This window comes from Centropristis striata, chromosome 1 (genome assembly GCF_030273125.1).
Source record: "Centropristis striata isolate RG_2023a ecotype Rhode Island chromosome 1, C.striata_1.0, whole genome shotgun sequence".
In the NCBI taxonomy this organism is placed as follows: Eukaryota; Metazoa; Chordata; class Actinopteri; order Perciformes; family Serranidae; genus Centropristis; species Centropristis striata.
Genome location: NC_081517.1, coordinates 41,862,676 through 41,884,820, shown reverse-complemented (window position 1 = coordinate 41,884,820; position 22,145 = coordinate 41,862,676). Strand labels below are relative to the sequence as shown.

Here is a 22,145-nt window from a genome sequence, read left to right as displayed (position 1 = left end):
TTGAATGAACCATATGATCGGTCATGCTTGGTTTATTCTCTCTTCCTCATGGAAGCAACCACTGTTGGTCCGTGTGGAGGGGTGTTCGGTCTCACTTTATTACTCTTTCTGTTGGAGGATTTCGCTTTTACGTCAAACGAAAGACACTAAAAACATTTTTTAGTATGTTCTTGAAAACGCATGTTAATAATCACGTGTTTATTTCTGCAGAGGGCGTTTTTCTGTCCCGTTTGGAGCTTCCGGTTTCCCCTCTTTGGCATAAAAGGCACGAGGTAAACAGCAGTATTTTCCGCTGTAAACTTCAATCAACAGCTTCACAGTTTCACTGAAATCCTCCGAAAATGGGTCACTGCGTTTTTATCATTTTAGCGGCTTTATTTGCCGTCGCATCGACACAGTTTATCCCGCCGGTAAGCGACATTTCTGCCTCGTCATTGTGCTGCTTGACTCATTTATTTGACAGATTCTGACTGTTATTTAACACCAGTGGAGCTGTTCTGATGTTATAAATGTTTTATATTAATTTATTTACAGTACACAGAAGACTGTCGTACAGAAATGTATCCTCCAAAAGGCCCCACGTAAGTAGCAGCAGTCTGTCAAACTCCATGTTTGATGTTTACCTTGTTTATTTGTTTATTTGTGTTTTGTAACGCCTCATATCTGAACTCTGCTGCGTTCACTTGCTCCTCGTAAATCATAACATCCAGAAGTTTAAGGTGAGGCACTACAGGCAAATGCACTTTTTGGGCTATTTTTCTCCCATAACATGTCTTCATTCAGAAGAAAGTCTGAAAGAATACATGTTATGAGAGTCTTCTTTCTTTCACAGTAAAAAAAAACATCCAAAACAGACATTTAGGTGAATATTTGACTACATTTTCCTTGCTAGATTTCTCTTTGCTATTAATAAGATTCAATATTTTGCCTTCAAATAGTAATTTCCATAAAGATTGTATGAAATCTTTAAAGGCTGTTTTCTCAAAATGAGTTTTTTTCTCATTCTCTGAGCCATAAATCTCAACTTCAGCTCCACTTACATTCACCAAACTTACCAGTTTTATTCCTAACTATATTCTGAATGTTTTACTGAAAGGTTTGCCTATATGTCATTCATACCTTGATTTATTGAATATTTTATTCCTGAATACATGACGAAAATTGATTGTATATGACTTTTCACAGTATTGTCTGATTTATGAAAGACAGATATCCCATTTTCCCTCTGTGAAAAACTTTGAATCTAATATATAAATAAAATAATAAGTTTGGAATTTACTTTAGCCATTGTCCAGAAAAATGTCCTGGTGATGTGTATGCAAGCTAGCACACTTAATGAGTTCACACCTAGTATTCATATCTAAACTTAAAAGTTCAGAAAACTAATGCAAAAAAAAGTGTGCCATAAATTTGAAATTCACTTCTCCAACGATACTTGAAGGCAGCATAGCTTTTAAAGGCCATTGATCTGTTGATAAGACACTGCTCACAACTGATTTTTTTTTTTTATTCGTTCCTTCCTTTTTTTTATTCGTTCCTTCGTTCCTTAATCTGTACAAATGTGACAAAATTAGTTTTCTTGTTCTATGGATAGTCTTATTGCAGTGAAATAAAAATAAGTCGTCCCCATGTGCCTAAAGACTAAATATAGTATGATTTTATTTTCTCAAAAATTACAAGGAGCATACTCTGTTTTTTGGTATCTATAAAGTCAGAACAATAATAAAGACTCTAATATATATGCAGTGTAAAAATATCACTCTGTAAATTGTCAATACATACTATAATACACTTTCAAACTGCTTGTTTTATTTGACAGTTAAATATACAGAGATTTACACTGATATACAATCTTCTGTGATATAAATCAGAAAAGCATGAAATTCTCCCCTGAAAGGCTGAACATTTTTAGGTTGTTGGTTTTTTGATTGAATGGCTAAAATTATCATAATCAATTAATTCATGATCTTCTAAAGCGCATGATCTACTAAAGTTTATAAGGTGAGATTGAATTTTGGATTTACTGGTCAGATAAAATCGTCTGCAAGGTTTCGGCTGCTGCATTTTAACTCCAGTGGCAAAAAATTCAACAAATGATTAGAAGTCATGTCCAAATAAATAAGATGTTGTTATGTTTCAGTAGTTTGACTTTAGTTTTTACTGAACAAAACGTTCAAATAAACTGTCATTAAGTGAAAATACAGTGAAAGGGTCAAAGTTATGAGACCAAATCGATAAACGTCCTCTTTTATATCTATATAACGTTATATATAACTTTATTGACTCGTTTCCGTGGATAAGCATTGCTCTGCTTCTCTCCTGATGATGGCTCACCTTGTTAGTGACCTGTCAATCAAAGGTAGCCCCGCCCCAAATCATACGATTCTTTATCTTCTATTTTATTCTAAATGGGGCCGGCAAAAAATTCAACAAATGATTAGAAGTCATGTCCAAATAAATACGATGTTGTTATGTTTCAGTAGTTTGACAGTTTCTTCTTCCTCCTCAGGTTCAGAGGAGCGGTCAGCTGGTACACGGTGGACCTCGACTTGCCGCCTATCGAGAGATGGAAACCTCTGATTAGTGACAAAAAAGCTGATGTAAGAACGCTGTCAAATACTCTAAACTAGTCGTACAGAAATATCAACTTTTATTTCACTGGTGATTTGTTTCTTTGAAGCTGGTCAACATGATTCAGGCCATCAGAGACTTGGCGGATGCTTTTGTGCCCAGTGGGAAGCTGGTGGAGCTGGTTGACCTCGTGCTGGTGAGTCTAGTTTTTCTCTTTGAATCACTGCGATTGTCGTATTTATTGTCACTGAGGATTTAATGAGCGCAGTGTGTTTTTATGATGTTCTGCAGCCTTTGATGGTGGACACGCTCCCTGACCCCTTCGGGGAGGAAATCAAAGGGATTGCAGCAGCTTCAGGAGTTCCTCTTGGTAAGAACACACAAATTCTCTGCTTACAGGGTTCCTACAGCTGCTGGAAATCCTTGAAAACAACACATTAATAGGTGAGTTTCCACTATAGTCAAATTCCCAGTATGAGGCGGATCTCCCTCGTCAAAATACCCCTATTGTGAATATGAGCCGCCCCTAGCTGCTGTTTGATGGGACGTTTTTTGGCCCTGTAGAAGAGCAGGGTCATTTTTCTCCACTGAAAAAAGCCTCGTCACTGATTGGATAGAACCATAGACTGTATATAAATAATGGACGTAGTCACCGTGACGTCACCCATTGGTTTGTGGCCCGTTGGAAGCATCGAGTTCAGCGTTATACTCGTCGCCATCTTGTTTCCGATACAGGAAGCAGACCATATTTGGACTGTGGAGGAGGAGAGGGATCTGATCACTGACTACAGCCTCTCTACACCTCAACCTGACTGAGAGAAGCTGCTGCTAATTCATGTTAGCATTAACTGGAGCATTAACTGGGATGTTAGTTTTGGCTAGCAAAAAAACAAAAACAAAATGTATCTTTCTTACCTCAGAAAACTGAGCAGCGACTTCTTGGAGTGTCTGTTAGTCCAACCAAACACTGAACAAGACATTTTTACTGAACAAAACGTTCAAATAAACTGTCATTAAGTGAAAGTCATTAAGCCTTTTTCTGTAATGGAGACACGCTGAGTGAGCGGCCGTTAGAGAGGGCGTGGCCTGAAACTTTCCCACGGGTCACTTTCTACCATAATGGAAACACACGTAACATACACATGCTTTCGAGGATTTCTAGCACCTGTAGGAACCCTGTCAGTAGAGAATTTGTTTGAATAAAGTGCTTGAAACTGCTTGAAATTTTGGTTATATTGGAAGCCAATTCCTCTTAAAAACAGGTTATTCTGTTTTAATTTCTGTAGAGTGCAGCTGTTTGTCCTGTATATAAACACAGCTGTAAGGTTCTGGAAAAGCCTGGAAATCCTCCTTGATGATGCTTGAAAAAGGCTTGAATTTGGTGTAGAAAAGGTGAAGGAATCCCGTGTTCAATAACTCTTTTTTTTTCCTTTTTTGATTTTATAATACAGGTGAAGTCGTCTTGTTCAACATCTTCTATGAGGTGTTCACTGTGTGCACATCTGTTGTTGCAGAAGACAGTAAAGGTGGGTCATCGTCCAGAATCTGATTGTTTTTTTATTTTTTTAAAAATAATGCTACATGAGCACTGAAATCCTTTTTAAAATCTGCATTCTTACAGGTAACCTCTTACATGGTAGAAACCTGGATTTTGGATTATTTATGGGGTGAGAATCACCACTTAAGATCACCTATTTGTTTAAAGGCTGACAGTCTCTGGTAAAATAACATCTCATGAGATGGACTTGTCTCCTTCTGACAGCTGGGATGTGAAAAACAAGTCATGGATCATTAGTGAGAAGCTGAAGCCTCTGGTGGTCAACCTCGACTTCAAGAGGAAGAACCAGACTGTGTTCAAGTCGACAAACTTCGCCGGCTACGTCGGCATGCTGACCGGCATCAAGCCTGTAAGTCATTTAGAGTTATAACTGAAGATTCAGACGGCGTGAAACCTCATTAACGGCCATGACAGCTGCTGAGTTGTGTCGACTTCTTGCACAGTTGTGGATGTAAACAAGATTTTTTTCTTCTTTCTCTCCTTCATGCAGCATGTTTTCACTCTGACTATGAATGAGCGATTCAGCCTCGATGGAGGATACATCGGTGAGTTTCTACACGCATCAACACTCTTCTTCTTTCTCTTCTTTGTGTCTCCTTGTCTCCTCTGTCCTCCTGCATGTGACCCGGCAATCAATCTCAGCAGTCTTTTAGCACCTGAAACATGATTATATTGTTTTTTTTATTGTATATTGTTATACTGTTTGATTGAGACCGTACATCTAGTTCAAAACACTGTTTTATATGACTTGAGTATACAATTAAAAACACACCAGGGGGCTAAATTGACATTACTATTATTATTATTACTATATACTGTAATATACTACTATTATTATTATTATACCAGCCTTATTTATTATTACTATTACTATTATTATATATTTATATATTATATACCATATTATTTTATTTATAATTATTTTATTTATTTTTATTTTATATTGTTACTATTTATTATTACATATTATATTATATATTATATACTGTACTATTATTATTATTATTATTATTATTATTATTATTATAATATACCGTCTAGTCACTATAGCATTGTTGCCATCATATCACCAGTATAATTATAATTACCATCATCTTGCCATCCTACCAACTGATCTTCTTCTTTTTAACTTCTTAAGTGTCCTTGTTCTATTCTGTGTTTTTTTCTATTGTAGTTTTTATTTATGCTACCTCAGTATCTTATTCTATTGTATTTTATTGTATTTTATTGTACTTGAATACCGGACTGCTGTGACAACCGAATTTCCCTTCGGGGATGAATAAAGTAATCTATCTATCTATCTAAAGGTCATAATAAAAATATATCTTTAACAATAAAAACATTTATAAATATTAGGAATGGGTATTTCAAGCAAAAATACTACACTATATAAAATAACCATAAAGATTGGCCATGTGAAAAATAAATATGATGTTTTAACTTTATATGAAAAAAATCAAATTCATAGTGTGTACTTAGTTTTTCTCACCAGCAAACGTTGAATAACTTCCAACAAAGTTCTAATCCAGCCTTGAAAATTGTATAATTTAATAGCTGTTTAAATATATTAACCTCCTGAGCCATCCATAATAAATATCTCGTGATGGTTATATTGTTTGTATGTGTTATTAGCTTAAAAAATGTAGTAGTATTTATTGTTTGATATGGAAAGTTTCGCTTTTTGCTTAAGAATTTGAATGTGTGACGATTTAGTGAAATTTACTAAAAATATTACACAAATGTATTAAAGAAAACTCTGAGCACAGACTCCTGCGATGTATAAAAGATGGCTGATGATGGACGGATGAATATTTAACTGACGTTGCTGTAAAATGTCGGTTTCATTTTGTTAAATGCCTGTTGACTCGACTCCTCTCTCTCGTGTCGCTTCCTCTCCTTGCGTCTTATTTGGGAGGGACAAGGAAGCAAAGAGAGGAGACGAGGAAAGGATTGAGGATGTGCAAAGTGAGAGATGAGAGGCGGGGCAGATGTCTGTTTTGTGACTTCCTGTCTTAATGTAAATCTGTTGTCATGCAGGAATCCTGGAGTGGATCTTGGGGAAGAGAGACGGGATGTGGATGAGCTTCCTCACTCGCTCTGTTCTAGAAAACGCAAACAGGTGATCCTCTTTGATTCATGGCAAAGACATAATGGGTGGGTCATGGGTGTTTGTAATGCCATTATTAACACGTATATAAGCTTATAAACACACAGTAATGTTAATAAGCATCTTGTAAGGACTTACAAGGGCTTTATTCCTTGTTAATTAATGGTTATTACAAGGACCTTTATATAAAGCGTTACCAAAAACGGTAACGCTAAAAAAAATATATTCAAAACACCAAAAGCAGAACTACTCATACAGAATTTCCAAATTTCAGAACTATAAATATGACATTTTTGCATTGTAATTTCTGATGATTGATAAAGAAGGAGAAATAAGGGTAACTCTTTATAATAAGGTCCTTAATAACCATTAATTAACAAGTAATAAGGCATTGTTCTCGCTTTAGATCCCTTTAGCTGCAAAAAGCATAGTTAACTGTTAACAAGTGCATAGTTAACTTATAATAGATGAGCAATAAAGTATATTTTAATATCAGTAAGGAAACAAAAGATTAATAAAGGCATGGCAAAGACATAATGGGTGGGTTATGGGTGTTTGAAATGCTATTATGAAGAATTATAAGATACTCATGAGGCTTTTATTAATGTTCTTATTATAAATCTCTTATAGCCTGCTATTAGCTGTATTATAATGCCATTATTAATACTTATATAAGCTTATAAACACACAATAATGTTAATAAGCATCTTGTAAGGACTTACAAGGGCCTTATTACTTGTTAATTAATGGTTATTACAAGGACCTTAATATAAAGCGTTACCAAAATAAGAATATGAGTGCATAGTGTCAAGTTTATTAATAAAAGGCAAAAAGAAGAAGTGAGAGTTGAAGCAGACTTCAGGTCTGTGGTGCATGAGAACTGAGCGATGCGTCTCGGTGGCGAGCGGGGACGTCTCCGTACCAACCGGTCTCATCCCGTCTCCGTACCAACCGGTCTCATCCCGTTGTCTGCAGCTTCGAGGAAGCCAAGACTCGGCTGGCTCAGACCAAGCTGCTGGCTCCGGCTTACTTCATCCTCGGAGGAAACCAGACAGGCCAGGGCTGCATCATCACCAGGTCCAGACTGCTCAGCATCGATCTCTTGGAGTAAGTATTCAGCATTTAATTGTTTGTTTACACTCCATGGTTTCAAAAAACACCATAACCTAGAAAATGATAATGAAAATAAACAGTGGTTTATTGATGTGTGCCTGTCTGACCTTTGTTTTGTTGTCAATTCTTTTGTGCTAGAGTCACAGTGACGCAGCATTTCTCGTGTTTTGTCTTGTGAAATTTCACTTCCTCAACTGCAAACTGACGACGGCTTTAGTTTCACATCATGTGAGAGAACTGTTTCACAAATCAGCAACACAGTGTAGCTGCAGCTGTTTGTGAATACCTTTCATTCTGACTGAATATACCACTTTTTAGAAAAATATCTCCCCTACAGTCATGGAAAAAATTATTAGACCACCCTTGTTTTCTTCAGTTTCTTGTGCATGTTAATGCCTGGTACAACTAAAGGTACATTTGTTTGAACAAATAAAAAAACAACAATAGCTGATAAGAGTTTAATTTAATAAATTATATCTAGACATTTTCCATGGTTTTCTTGATAATGATTTTGGTTATCAGCTCTTAAATTAAACTCTTATCAGCTATTGTTGTTGTTATTTCATTTGTTCAAACAAATGTACCTTTAGTTGTACCAGGCATTAAAATGAACAAGAAATTGAAAAAATCAAGGGTGGGCTAATAACTTTTTCCATGACTGTATATGACCTAATAGTTAATACAGTGTGAAAGGGTCAAAGTTATGAGACCAAAATCGGTAAACGTCCTCTTTTCTATCTATGTAACGTTATATATAACTTTATTGACATGTTGCCGTGGATACGCATTGTTCTGCTTCTCTCCTGATTACGGCTCGCCTTGTTAGTGACCTGTCAATCAAAGGTAGCCCCGCCCCAAATCATACAATTCTTTATCTTCTATTTTCTTCTAAATGGGGCCATTATTAGAACTATTGACATCAAATTGTCTTGAAGATGATTTTTTACTAGCGATTGAGACCATAGTGTTGTCCTGAAAATTTTTTTCTGAGGTAATAAATCAAGTGAGAAGTTTTCAAATTTTGCACTGAAATGAATGGGCAGATTTTTTTGGCAGCCAAACTTAGCGCCCCCTGCTGGAATTTTCGGTGGATTGCAGGCTTAAGGCACTTCCTGGTTGTCCTCCATGCTCAGACATGGAGTTTGCCTCCTGCTCCAGAGGGTATCAAAGTTTTTTTAATTTAATTATGTAATTTCAGGATTGACCTGAAGCTGGGCCGATGGTATGTCCTGGAGACCAACTACGATCACTGGAAGGAGCCTTTGTTCCTGGATGATCGCAGAACTCCTGCCATGAAGTGCATGAACAAGACCACGCAGACTGTGAGTGCTGAGGACACATTCGGCTCGATAGATAGATATCAGCATCAAAATATATTCAAAACACCAAAAGCAGAACTACTCATACAGAATTTCCAAATTTCAGAACTATAAATATGACATTTTTGCATTGTAATTTCTGATGATTGATAAAGAAGGAGAAATAAGGGTAACTCTTTATAATAAGGTCCTTAATAACCATTAATTAACAAGTAATAAGGCATTGTTCTCGCTTTAGATCCGGTAGTTGCAAAAAGCATAGTTAACTTATAGTTAACTTATAATAGATGAGCAATAAAGTATATTTTAACATCAATAAGCAAACAAAATAAGATTAATAAAGGCATGGCAAAGACATAATGGGTGGGTCATGGGTGTTTGTAATGCTATTATGAACAATTATAAGATACTCATGAGGCTTTTATTAATGTTCTTAAGCATTTGCAAACTGTTAACAAGTTTCTTATTAGTGCTTATAAAGCTCTTATAGCATGCTATTAGCTGTATTATAATGCCATTATTAACACTTATATAAGCTTATAAACACACAATAATGTTAATAAGTATCTTGTAAGGACTTACAAGGGCCTTATTACTTGTTAATTAATGGTTAAAAACACCATATTATGGGATGTCCAAAAATGACCCCCTCATCAAAAGTCATAGCATGTCGATTTTTGTCAAAAATGGTCAAATTTTAAAATGCTTAAAATGGGTTAATTATAGTATGTTGATACATATTAGAGCAAAATGTGGCCAAAAATGTAAAAAAAAAAACCCAACATATTTTGGGTCGCTAAAAATGACCCCCTCAAAGAAAGTCCTACTATATAGCAGGTCGATTTTTGTCCAAAATAAAAGGTCATACTATATATTTTGTGTTTTTTCTAATTGTGTGAATCTCTAGATGTAGATAAAGCTCAGTGATGTAATTTAAGGTCTAATTTAAAATTTAAGGCGTAATTTCTGTTTTTATTTATTTTTATTTTATTTTTCAGAATATCACACTGAAGACCATGTATGATGTCCTCTCAACCAAACCAGTGCTAAACAAGGTGAGTATTTCAATGACGTTTGCTTCTTTTAATTAAAAGTAAATTGGCTTAGTAAGGCATAAATTACTTTTCCTCACTGTGTGCACTGTTTTTCACAGCTGACTACATACACGACACTGATGCAAGTGTCTGAGGGGAAACTGGAGTCGTATATCCGCGACTGCCCGAACCCCTGCATGCCCTGGTAACGGTCCCGCTGAGTCCGTTTGTGGAGACGAGCTCGGCTGATCTTGGGACAGAAGTGGAAGTTGTTCCTTTAACCCTTTATCAGGCAAAGAACTATATTTGGTAACTTCAGGTAATATTTTGAGAAAAAAATTGCAAATTTACTAGATTAAAGTGGCAAATCTACAAGAAAAAGTTGCAGATTTAAGAGATTTAAAGTGGCAAATCTGTGCGAAAAAAGTCGCAGATTTACGAGATAAAAGTGGGGAAAAAAGCAACTTTTTTCTCCCAGATTCACCACTTTAAATCTCACAAATCTGCGCATTTTTTTCTCATAGATTTGCCCCTTTTAATCTCGTAAACTTTTTTCTCAAAATATTATTTTCGAATATTTTTTTTACACATTCTGGCTGTATGTAATATCCTCCAATATTCTCTAGGGTTAAAATTTGGAATTTGCAAGTATTTCAATGAGTGTCCTATTAAGGGTTAAAGTGGTGAATCTGGGAGAAAAAAAATTATCTTTTTTCCCACTTTTTTCTCGTAAATCTGCGACTTTTTTCGCGCAGATTTGCCACTTTAAATCTCTTAAATCTGCAACTTTTTTTCTTGTAGATTTGCCACTTTAGTCTAGTAAATTTGCAACTTTTTTCTCGAAATATTACCTGAAGTTACCAAATATAGTTCTTTGCCTGATGAAGGATTAATTGTTTGCACAGCGATCAAATCACCTAAACCAAAGTTTGTCTGGTTATTTGTTTTATTTTTCAGGAATACTTACTTACACTAAATCCTACTTTTTTCTGTCAAAATTACCGGAAAATTGGTACAAAAGTGGATCAATTTTGTGAATGTTTTCCCTGTAGTAATGTGTTATTGGGTCCATCACTGGATATCAACATGGGCATAGGGTCCCCTGAGATACATTTAATAACTTAATTGTTGTATTTTATGTTAAGCTTGTCAAATCCAGTCCACTCACCGTTTTGTGCCTCTACACTGTGCAGCCCTGCTGTTTGTTGTTGTGTCAAATAGCTATTTTCACACACTGATACTGACAAATGTACGTCTTAGAGATTCCTTCTTATTTTCAAAGATTAATAAAATTATTGCTAAAGTTATCATTCTGTTTCTGATGTCATTTCTACCATGTCAGCTGTTGTTAGTCTAGATTCCTCATTTAGGGCTGCAATTAATATATTTCCGTTGATGAATAATCTTACAATTATTTTACCCAATTAATCAATCAGTGATTTTGTATCTGTTACGACCCCTACAAAACGCTCCCAATAAAGGGATCAGGAAGTCAGGAGTGGTGCAAACAATGATTAATTACAACAAGTTAGTTTTTCTCAATTGCTAAAACACTAAACCCTATTGTCTGAACCAAATGCTCAGTAGCCTGAAGCCACTGATTGAATCAATCACTCTTCTGGTAGAACCATAAGCGCTTTTCACCTGTTTAGACACAACTTCACAACACATTTTCATTGTGATGCACCCGTGCTGCATAATGGTGAGCACAGGTGACAAAAGTCAAACACAATTAAAGCATAGGTGTCACCACTTGAACACAACTCAAAATTGATCACACTTGTGGCTGATGATGTGAGGGAACATATAAGGCAGTTCAGAGAGCACTGGTTGGTGAGGCCCTACGATGGATAGAAATCTGAGAGGAAGAGTTCCTGTGAGAGGAGGTCGAGGTGGTCAGCGAAGACAAAGAACAGTAATATCTGATGAAATATCTGTGATTGACCATGTTCTTGTTCATGGTATGAGCATGAGGGAGGCGGGACAAAGGGTACAGCCAAACATCAGTAGATTCACTGTGTCCACCAGAATCTGAAGATTTAGAGAAGAGAACAGGTAAATACCTTTTTTGACATTATAGTACAGTATGTAAATGTTGACAGCAATTACTGTAAGACATACTATATACTGTACCACAGTATACTGTAAGTAAATATATGTCAGTACACCACTGTACCAATGTACTGTAGTATTGTAATGGAGGGTTGGTCTGTTTGTAGGCCCAGTATTTCATGTACATTTTTTGCAACATGCATTTAGCCTACAGTGAACAGTGAACATGTATTTCTCCAGCTTCATGTCCTGAGCATTGTGTTTTCTATTTTTCTATGTAGTGTTTAGTGACTGCTCAGTAGTGTTTTTAATGTTGATTGACTATGGACACGATTTGACAACATAGTTCAGTTTTGAGCAGGGATTGAACTGTTTTGAGGTGAAAGTTTGGTTTTGCAAGAAGAGTCTGGGGTTTTGTGAATGTAGCTTGAAAACTGGGTTTTGTGTTCACAGTTTAAAGAAAAGGAGAGCAGCTTTCAAGAAATGTGTCTTAGCAATAGAGAAAAACTGTAATGTCAAAACAGGTATTTACCTGTTCTCTTCTCTAAATCTTCAGATTCTGGTGGACACAGTGAATCTACTGATGTTTGGTTGTACCCTTTGTCCCGCCTCCCTCATGCTCATACCATAAACAAGAACATGGTCAATCACAGAAGCTGATTTCATCAGATATTACTGTTCTTTGTCTTCGCTGTTCCCTCACATCATCAGCCACAAGTGTGATCAATTTTGAGTTGTGTTCAAGTGGTAACACCTATGCTTTAATTGTGTTTGACTTTTGTCACCTGTACTCACCATTATGCAGCACGGGTGCATCACAATGAAAATGTGTTGGAAAGTCAATCAGTGGGTTCAGACAACTGAGCATTTGGTTCTGACAATAGGGTTTAGTGTTTTAGCAATTGAGAAAAACTGTAATTCACCAGGAAATGAAATTGAAGACTATTTAAGGTTCTTCATTTTGGCTAAATTGATTTATCACCTTATTTTCACCATTATATACATCAAAGATAGGCTGCAAATCCACACATTTTAGAGAACCAGAAAATATTCTTGCATTTTTTACTTTAGCAATTAATAAATTATTAAAAATATTCATCTATTGATGAATTGATTTGTCAGCTCTATTCCGAAGTGCTGTGCAGTAGTGTAAACTACAGTGTAATAAAAGTGTAATACATGTAATAGTGCTGTATGATAAATTGTGATAAATGTGTAATAAAATTCAGTAACAGTTGTGTTGCTTTACAGATTTTAAGACATCTCAAGAATGACATAACACTGACGTAGAATTCATGTCAAGAAACCACCATTTTTTTAAAGTTCCAGCATTTTATTATTTAAAACGTATTATTGTTGTCAACATTTTAATTACATGAAAATCAATGGAGACTAAGCATTAACAGAACAGTATATAAAGATGTGTCTGAAGGGATAAAAGTTAAATCTGAGCTTTGAGCTCTGACATAAAGGAACAAGTGTCCAAGCTGGAGAAAGAATAAGCTGAACTTCCATTACTGTAGAGTAATCTCCTTTGAATGAAGAATCAAGTGCAGAGAGGATGAGCTTCGTAACAATAAGGCCAGGCCGAGACAAATAAAACATTTTTAAAAAAACATTACAACTAATTTTAAACTGATCCCAGAACCAAGAAGGCAAATCTGAAAAACAGGAGTTTCAGGACTATAAAGATTCAGACAGAAACATAACTGTCAGTAATCAGCAGCATCAGGACAGCCCCTCCCCAGATTACCCATAAATCACATTAAACATTCAGGAATAAAATGAACTAAGTGTTGATTATGTGTAGATGTTTAGTTGTATCTGTTGTGTGTCAGAGTCACAGCTAACTTGTGACCAGTATTAATGAGCCTTTGCTCCTTTAAACTAGCAGATAAAGAATCATACATCCAGAACAGATTGAGGGTGTAAGCATAGTGCTGCTAAAAACAGTAGAATCTGAGACATCGGTAGAAATCTTTACACACTCTGGGCAGCGACAGTGTCTGGAAACAAACAAAGGAAGAACAGAATTAACTCAAAGGGTTGGACTATTTTTGTACAGAAAAAATAGCATCTCATTCCTACGTGGGTATACAAGTGGTTACAAGAGACAGTGTTTTTGGCTTTTGTAGGGTATTTGGCAGCTGCACAAAGAAAACAGTGATCCATACCTGGTTCCTTCAGTGCCTGTGCATTTCCCACCAGCCCAGTCAGCGATTCAGTGTTCCCATTGAGGATCTCCACAGACAGGTTGTTGTTCTGCTGCTCCTCCACTATTCTCTTCTGTAGTTCCTCCTAATGTTACAGCACACAGTAGATTACTAGGTGCAATGCTTTTACACCTTGACCTCTGTTTAATTTATATTAAAAGCTGGGGTTGGCAGTTATCTGGAAGGCAAAAAAAAAAAAATCCAGCCCTTTTCCTCTCCAGCACAGGCATATGCACACGCTTCATACAATAACCAATAACAAGTACTAGTCATTCATATCAATCATCCTGATGTCAGTTCTGTGAGAATTAATGTCCTGTTTTCTTTGCAGACGAGCTGCATAATCATGATTTTTAATTAACCACAGCTATGAGCCTTTGGCAAAGGTTATCAGAAGATTTAAATATTAGCAACCTGTTGCCTCCATCTCTGAAACACTTGCTGATATTTATTTCAGAGTCAGACTATTAGACACTTATTTGTCTTCCTTAATGAGGTTGCTGTCCTGGCAGTTGTTTACAATCCTGGAATAGCAACTTTTCCTGCAGAATCTTAGGCCACTGAATGAGGCTTTCATTGGGTGCACGTCTGCATTTGTACAAGAGCCAATAGGATCGCCCTCTCTCTGAAATGACCTGTGATTGGCTAAAGTCTCCAAATGCAGGCCCTTTTTCTTTCTAAAGCCTGAAAACAGAGCAAAGAGGAGATGTCTACTCTAGTTTTCTTTCTACTCTACTCAACTACTTAAATCACAATGTGCTGAAGGGAACAACTACCTACTCCAGCTTAAATATAAATATATTTTGAATGTTTAACTAGCTGTTACACACCTCACACATGACGGTAAGTTGCAATGGGAGGTCATCCACCTTCACAAAGTCGTCCTCATCAGATTTCTGACTGGTGTTACCTGAGCCCATCTCCTGCATCAATAATATTGATAAAATCAGAACACAACAGCAACAAAAAAAGGGGAAAGTATCTTACGTTTTGAGTATTGTTGCATTTATTCCAGAGAATGAATGACTCACATCTACATTGATCATGACGGGTGAGTCTGTGTCCGGGCTGCTCGTGGGGAGTGACTCCTTGGGGAGATCCTGGTCATGGGAGGCAGCAGCAACGTTACACTCCCGTTCAGGACTCGGGCACTTAGCCACGTCACGGTCCTCTACTGTGGAAGTCAGAGTCCCGACGGACTTGTTGTTTCCTGCAAAACATGGAAAAAGTGATAAAAAAAGGATGGTCTAACAAAGCGTCTAAGATCCGACAGACAAAAGCTTGAAGAAAAAGTCCACTGAAAATATAAAGAAAGGCTCACCATCATTGTTCTCTGAACTCCTCTGTTCAGCTTTGGCCTCCTGGGTTTCGCTGGGTGTCGTCCCCTGAAGCATCACATAGTTTGGTTAGTGTGATGAAAATAATATTACTGGTTGTTCATGAGAAAATATGTCTGTAACGCCCTGTAACACTGACCTCCTGCTCCACCGGTCCATCAGCAGAAGCCTGCAAGGACGTCTGGACATCAACCGGTCCAGCTTCAAACTCCTCCATCTCCTCCTCCTCGTTCTCGTCCTCTCCACTGCCGTAGTTTGTCAGCGCCTGAGTCTCTGCTTTGGAAAGACCTGAAACAAATAAAGACAATACATATGGAGAAGAGGCACATGTGTCTACATGCATTTTTATTGAGGAACAAAAACATTCAAAAAAAAAAAAAAAGGAAAATCTTAGGATTACACTGGACTTTGCCTTTCTATTGGGTGTTTTTTTTATTCACTAAATCATACCAAAGAGACCTGTTTAGTAGTTTCACTTACTAATTGACAGAGGGATTCCTTGTCTGTCACCTTCATCCTCATCCTCCTCCTCCTCCTCTTCCTCTTCCACCTCTGAAGCTTCACTGCTCCTGCTGTTCTTCGTCTCTGTCTGCAGGTAAATCTCCTGGAGGTTGGAATCTTCCTGCTCAGCTTCATCCCGGTCCTGGAAAAACAAACAAACAAACAGACACAATATTGTCACACAGATTACCTGTGATCAAAGTGATATTTATTATTTCATTATGGGTATTAAAATGACTGACCTTATCTTCATCTGTGTAGGCTGGAGAAACGGATTTATCCCCAGCAGCTACTGTGTTTTTCTGATTAAAAGGAATAAATTAAACTCAAATTTAGTCTTAATCAAAGTGATGTGCTACAGTGTTCATCCTTTTCTTTATACTTTTATTATATCAACAAAAATATTTCCAAAGTGGAAATAGAAAAAAAACACCAACCTTGAGACTGTGCTTTGGTCTACTTGGCTGCTCAGCAAACTTTTTATTTTTGTGTTTGGCTGCCAATGCAACACTGGTGCTGCTGTCCAAATCCTGCATGAGCCTAAAGAAGGCGAGTTCATTGAAGAGGATCTCTGAGATCTCCACCAGAAGGTCTTCCCCACAGTCCTTAAGAGTACGGCCCACAAATTTACTAAGAGACTCCTGGAGCAAGAGGAGAGAGTGAAAACATCAAAGAGGATGTTTTTCATTTTATCTGCTTACACTGTGTCCGCTCCCTGGAGCCGGCCCTAGTCCTACCTGCAGGATGCCTCCCAGCTGTCTGTGGAAGAAGCGGACAAACTCCTTGCTTTCATCGTTCTGTTGGGTGAGCGTGAGGACCATGCGCCGCACAGATGTCAACAGCTGCAGGGAGCACACCTCATCCATGTTCTCCTAATAAAACAAAACAGGAAACATGCAGAGTGATTTCCTCTGGGTGCTGGAAGTCATGGGACATTCTTGAATTTAGAGGTTTTTAAAGTGTTTTTGATTAAAGTCCTTAAAACTGCTTGAAATGTAGGTTTTAAGATTTTTAAGATGCCAAGTCTACTTAAAACAGATGACACATTCTGAAACATGAAACTTTGATCGGTTTTCTTTAATTGAATGCTGTCATGAAACATGTTTGTTTTTTTTGTTTATAGCACAACAACATCTAACTTAATGTTATGAAGAGGTGGAATAATCAGTGTACTGTCTATACAAATACATAAATAAATATGTAATTTACCACAGCTGTAAGGTGCAGCTTAAAAAAAAAATCTAATCTAAAAAATAAAAAAAAACCTTGAAAATGTTTGACTTGAAAGGCACAGAAACCCTGGATTTAACTCTTTAATAACTGGTAATATTACATTGGTGCTCCCAGTTCTGATGATGCAATCTGATCCTAAAACATTTACCTTTAATTACTAACAAGCTCCCTTTTTTAGCATATTAAATGCATAATATTATTCTCTGCAGCTCCCTGTGTTAGACAACCCACCTTAAGGAAAGGAATGACTTCTGTCATGATGGCTTTGATCTGACGATCCAACTGTTGGGTGTCAATCTGAGGGCAGCGCACATCACCAACTGCACCCTCTGCTCAAACACAGACACAAATCATTTTATACAGAAATGCAGCAAAAGTAACCAGCAGAGTGAAAATGGTGGTATTGCTTCAGGTCTTTGCATGTGGTGTGCTCAGGCAGGCTTATTGGATTGGGTACCTTCCACTGGGCCAGCAGAGTTAGCAGAAGGATGTTCAGCATTTGAGCCTTCAGAGCCACCTGCACCTGCAGAGCTGGCGCTGCAGGGGTTAAACTCAGCTTTAAGCTTCATGCGCTCATACTCCCTAATCCTGGCCAGAGCTTTGTCTAAATGAATCACCGTGTTGCCTATCAGAGCAGCAAAGACAGGAGAGCAAAAAAGACAGAAAAGGGATACAAAGGGTTTAAAATCAATAAAGCAAGAGAGAGAGGAGGCTGTAATGGATATTAATGCATCTCTAACCAGATTTACACAACAGGATCAAACAAAGTATGCCTGCTTCTAATCACTGTCACTCCTAATCACCGTCACTGAAGTTCCCAATATCTTACAGTGCATTTCTTGGCCCTGTAGTGTTGATCCTGAGGTGTAAACTGGCTGGTTTACCAAGACCAGCCCTTACTAGTCCTGCCTGAACAAGTGGGTAATGTACCTCAATTTAAAAGAGTTAAAGGCAATAAGCGAAGCACTTCAGCTGAATACCAGGATGTGAAAAAAAAGTTTCAGATAGTTTTACAAGCTTCAGCCCCAAATAGTTTTACATGCATATTTATACCCAGGTCATCGTTTGCAAACGGTTCCAGGTTGGAGGAGGTTGACATGGTGCTGTCGTTGTCCACAGACTCTGCGTCATCTCTCTTTTTCATCGTGTCCTGTGTGAGCCGCAGGTTTTTCTCCACCACCTCCTGAAAAAGGTAAAGATTACCCCCAAATTTTTAGATTACAGTAGAATCGATAATTACCTACGTATCCACTTTAAACAGCTCAACAGAGGCAAGAGAAATTTCCAGCATATACTACAAAAAGTGGCTTCTTTTGCGTTCTCCTAACATGGAAAATTAGACGTTTCATCCATCATTCTGGAACAAAGGCATTATTTAGACAGAAAAAAAGGCCTGGCACCCAATTAGTATAACTCTGGGGACCTTGGCCCAGAACAAAGAACACATGTCTGATCTGGCAAAAGAGACGGGGAGAGATGAGGGTCATTTTTTCTTTTCTCTTTTTTAAACAGACGAGTTTCTGAAGTCTTGCTGTCAAGTTAAATTCAAAGACAATGAAGATGGTGGGAGGGAAAATTAAAATTAGGAGAATAAAGAGAAACATGGGAGGATGAAAAGAGACATGGTGGGGAAGGATGAAAGGAGACAAGGCTGAGAGAGAAACTAATGAAAGATTGAAATGTAGAAGAGGCAAGTAAAAGTGATTAAAGAAAGGAGAGTAGGGGGAGGATGATAATAAGGATTGAGAGAAATAATTCAGGACTGTTAGAGGCCTCACTATGGAGCGACACACAAACAAACAAACACGATTGGAAATGTGTGAGAAAACCACACTGGGAAGCAATAATGTGTCTCTTACTGCATCACTGGTTGCCAGACTCTCACTGGGTGTGAGCTCAGACTGAGAGCCTGCAGCCCAAACCACAGGACCAAGAGGGAGCAACTGGTCCTCGGCTGCACTCTTCTCCGTCAGGTGTCTGGTTACTATATCCTGCAGAGACACACAGAGAGACTGTTGTAATCATGTCAAGTTCTCAACGGAGCATTATGCTTATATTGAAGGCCAGGCTCAGATTATAGGAGTTTAAAAATGTTGAATAATTTAAGCAATTACAACGAGAGTTTTTAACTGGTTATGAAACGGTCTAGATTTAATACTGATGTCTCTATGTGACCTACATAAGCAAACCAGACCATGACTGAGAGTGTTTAAAAATCTTAATGCCTGTCCAGCTGGTACTGGGGTAGAATAAGCAAAGAGAAAGCAAAAAGAATTGATTGAAGAACATAAAAAAAGCTAAAAAAAAAAGGGCCAGTGACAGAGCCTGGGAGAAAACATTTGTCAACCTTGGTGCTTTACTGAACAGGTCGAGCGAAGTGAAATTATTTAAAACCGCTAACCCTTTCTTCTGGACAGGTAATATTAATATTATATTAATTAATATTATATATATATATTAACTCTGATAACACCATGATTGAGGGGAACATGTAGATCGGGGGGCTCTGTCCTGATGTGTTGTATAGGGCAGGAAGATAGGGTCGCATTGAGTCTTGCTGAAAAGTGCAACAGTCATAAGTCGAGCGGTGTACGGGACTTTGTTGTACTGTAAAATAGCCATTCGGAATTGTGCGGTGTATGGAACCGAATGTGCTAATAAAACTTGCTGAACAGAGTATTGAGTGCTTTGTGTTTGGCCAGCTCACCCATTAACTTAGTGCAGTTGTCAAAATTGCCACGACAAATGCTAGCCATGACAAGAGATGTGATACTTTTTGTCCAAAAAGCAACCCAAAATGAAAGTTCATTGTGTGCTTTAAAAATCTGATTAAATTTCACAAATATAAACAAATTTAGAGTTTAGATTACCTCACCAACACACTTACAGTGCACTCAATGAAATTCAAGTTAGCGCTACTGGCTTATTACTAAAGGTAAATTACACATTTTTTGAATATTGCATTTTAGCAAGAAAATTAAATACACAAATAATAACAAGATAACATACTTTTAACAGTACAATTAATTTAAACATATACACTAATAGAAAATGGCTGGTAGAATGAACAAGGAGACTCATTTCTTAACCTTTAACCTACAACATAAAACCTGTAGTTCTCCACCAGCCTCATGACTTAAATGTCAAAAGTCTTCTTGTCCCTCCTAATTGTTTTTAATTGTCTCATGTAGGTCTGGCCTGCCCAGGAAGCAGAGACCTCTGGTCCAAACTCGATCAAATAGGACCACTCAAAAGGTTTAAAAAGATCGAGACAGCCCTAATTATGTCTGGTTACAGATAAGATTCTGATCTCTCAAACTATTTCCAGTCGCATGACCAGATATGCTGCCAGACAACCCTTCTGACCTAGAACCCAGACATGAACTCACCTCATATTCTCTTCAGGGGCACTTCAGCCAGAATGCCTGTCATTCTGCACACAGCTTATGAGATATATCCATACATACTACTTACAACTGTTACATTATCTATACATACCTGTAGGGAATACAGCGCCCTCTGCCGTAAGTAGTCTGTGTTGAGCAGCTGAAGCTCATGGAAGAGTTCAATGAGAAAGTGTGGACGGGACTCATTCTGCGATATCAAAGTAGCCACCTCAGAGTAGATGGTCTCCCTCAGTGCCTCGAACAGGGAGAAGTCACTGCTTGCATCTACAGGTTCAAGATTTGACAGCATGAGATTTGGGTGTAAAACCTCACCCATGAGTAAAAAACAGTCTGTCATCAAACTTCGACGCTTTGGTTTAGGTCAAGCCAAAATTAGAACATGCATGGGATGATTAAGTGACATAATGACCACATGATGCTTGGGTTGCATTGTGAGTTTACCTGGTGCTTCTGTGCATGCAATTCTGTTAGAGAGGAAGGGTGTTCTCCAAGCATAGGCTGTGAGTAGGATAAATTAAAGTGACAACAAGATAAATTAACTCAAAATGAAAATAAAAAATGTGGTTGTGACAAATGTGCAAAAGAAATGCAAAGGACAAGATGTTATTATAATAATAAACAGTAGCGTAAGCCAAATGGAGATACTATATGTAGACACAGAAAAAGTAAAAAACAAAACAAAACACAGACACAAGAGGGGTGAGGTGGGTGTATAATATTCACTATAAGTAGCTTGACCCTCACCAGAGGAAAGGTCGTTTCGTTTGTTCCCAAGCTTAGTTTTGCTGTCAAGTTTCTCTTGAGTCAGCTTGTCCAACAGACTCTTATTCTGATCCTTCTGACGAGACGGGATTGCCCTCTCCTGGACAAAGTCTGCAGTGCTGCTAACACTGTCACTGTCATGGCCTGAGGGAACCACAATAAAAAAAAAAAAAAAAGAAAACATAAATGACAATTTCTTCATTAAGTTGTTGCCTATTTGGTTGCAGCAAATAACACAGAGATTCGACCTCATTTTGATACCTTCACTGTTCTTGTGTCCTTTGCTCCTTCTGCGACGACTCTTAGAATTGGGTGTCTTGCTTCGGGAGGCCAGGTTGGCCTGTGCTGAGGCCTTGCGTCCGGCTTTAAAAGTCTTTGTGATGGTGGTGGGATCAACAGGATCAGGCATGCTGCTGAAGCTTTCCTGTGAAGCCCTGTCAAATTCTTGAGGTCGGGGGTGGCGGCTGGCAAAAGTGGGAGAGGACGAGGGAGACTCTTGGGGCTCCGTTTTAGATTGGTGATGCTGGACGGTGTTGTTAGTGTAGGAGGTTTTAAGCCAGCCAGACGATCTAAAGGGGTTCATGGAAAATAAACACATGATCAACAATCTTTACATGAATAAATATAGATGCGTTTTTTGAGCGAAGATGATGAATGTACCCTCTTTCTGTGGTGGTGTTAAGAGGAGAGCGCTGCAGTGGAGGAGGGAAACTCATGTACTCTGTTTTGATTGAGGCGTTAGGGTCTAACTGCTGCTTCCGGTGGTCAGGGGTTGTCTGACTTGTTGCACCCTGAGGGAACTCACCCGTGGGAGCAGGGAAGAGTGGATATAAGTTAAAGCCTGCAGAGTGAAAGAAGTTAAAAAGACTTAATTAGCTCTGTGCTAATGGTGCAAAGAATCAATTAAATCATAAGAGAAGAACTTTTGGCCCGAGTCA

At 37.9% G+C, this 22,145-nt stretch overlaps 2 protein-coding genes across 10 annotated transcripts in view; one reads left to right on the top strand and one right to left on the bottom strand.

Annotated features, from left to right (window-relative positions):
* Positions 1 to 106: 106 nt before the first annotated feature.
* asah1b (N-acylsphingosine amidohydrolase (acid ceramidase) 1b) lies at positions 107 to 11,009 on the top strand. The gene is made up of 14 exons (XM_059342914.1): positions 107 to 410; positions 535 to 581; positions 2,510 to 2,600; positions 2,681 to 2,767; positions 2,863 to 2,941; positions 4,023 to 4,097; positions 4,193 to 4,238; positions 4,334 to 4,478; positions 4,620 to 4,674; positions 6,167 to 6,248; positions 7,212 to 7,343; positions 8,548 to 8,671; positions 9,667 to 9,723; positions 9,822 to 11,009. The coding sequence occupies exons 1-14, from the start codon at positions 342 to 344 to the stop codon at positions 9,909 to 9,911; spliced, it is 1,179 nt and encodes a 392-aa protein (XP_059198897.1). The 5' UTR covers positions 107 to 341; the 3' UTR covers positions 9,912 to 11,009.
* Positions 11,010 to 13,066: 2,057 nt separating this feature from the next.
* pcm1 (pericentriolar material 1) overlaps positions 13,067 to 22,145 on the bottom strand; it is an 88,629-nt gene continuing 79,550 nt past the window's right edge. For 6 of the 9 annotated variants that reach the window (XM_059342660.1, XM_059342644.1, XM_059342652.1 and 3 more), the window contains 19 exons: positions 21,868 to 22,048; positions 21,469 to 21,776; positions 21,190 to 21,351; positions 20,887 to 20,943; positions 20,537 to 20,709; positions 18,898 to 19,029; positions 18,092 to 18,221; positions 17,496 to 17,663; positions 17,270 to 17,367; positions 16,543 to 16,677; positions 16,243 to 16,446; positions 16,048 to 16,107; positions 15,785 to 15,947; positions 15,444 to 15,592; positions 15,289 to 15,352; positions 14,999 to 15,177; positions 14,798 to 14,890; positions 13,929 to 14,052; positions 13,067 to 13,760 (listed from right to left, as the gene is read on the bottom strand). In XM_059342660.1, coding sequence (XP_059198643.1) covers positions 13,735 to 13,760; positions 13,929 to 14,052; positions 14,798 to 14,890; positions 14,999 to 15,177; positions 15,289 to 15,352; positions 15,444 to 15,592; positions 15,785 to 15,947; positions 16,048 to 16,107; positions 16,243 to 16,446; positions 16,543 to 16,677; positions 17,270 to 17,367; positions 17,496 to 17,663; positions 18,092 to 18,221; positions 18,898 to 19,029; positions 20,537 to 20,709; positions 20,887 to 20,943; positions 21,190 to 21,351; positions 21,469 to 21,776; positions 21,868 to 22,048 — 2,606 coding nt within the window. In that variant the 3' untranslated portion in view covers positions 13,067 to 13,734. Of the gene's footprint in view, positions 13,761 to 13,928; positions 14,146 to 14,797; positions 14,891 to 14,998; positions 15,178 to 15,288; positions 15,353 to 15,443; positions 15,593 to 15,784; positions 15,948 to 16,047; positions 16,108 to 16,242; positions 16,447 to 16,542; positions 16,678 to 17,269; positions 17,368 to 17,495; positions 17,664 to 18,091; positions 18,222 to 18,897; positions 19,030 to 20,536; positions 20,710 to 20,886; positions 20,944 to 21,189; positions 21,352 to 21,468; positions 21,777 to 21,867; positions 22,049 to 22,145 lie in introns of those variants that run through there. The other 3 variants (XM_059342698.1, XM_059342682.1, XM_059342690.1) reach the window with 3 other exon arrangements.

Coding starts and splice junctions, on each gene's coding strand:
- asah1b (XM_059342914.1), top strand. CDS start 342: ATGGGTCACTGCGTTTTTATCATTTTAGCGGCTTTATTTGCCGTCGCA. Junction 4,479..4,619: donor TGCTGACCGGCATCAAGCCT/GTAAGTCATTTA, acceptor TCCTTCATGCAG/CATGTTTTCACTCTGACTAT. Junction 8,672..9,666: donor TGAACAAGACCACGCAGACT/GTGAGTGCTGAG, acceptor TTTATTTTTCAG/AATATCACACTGAAGACCAT.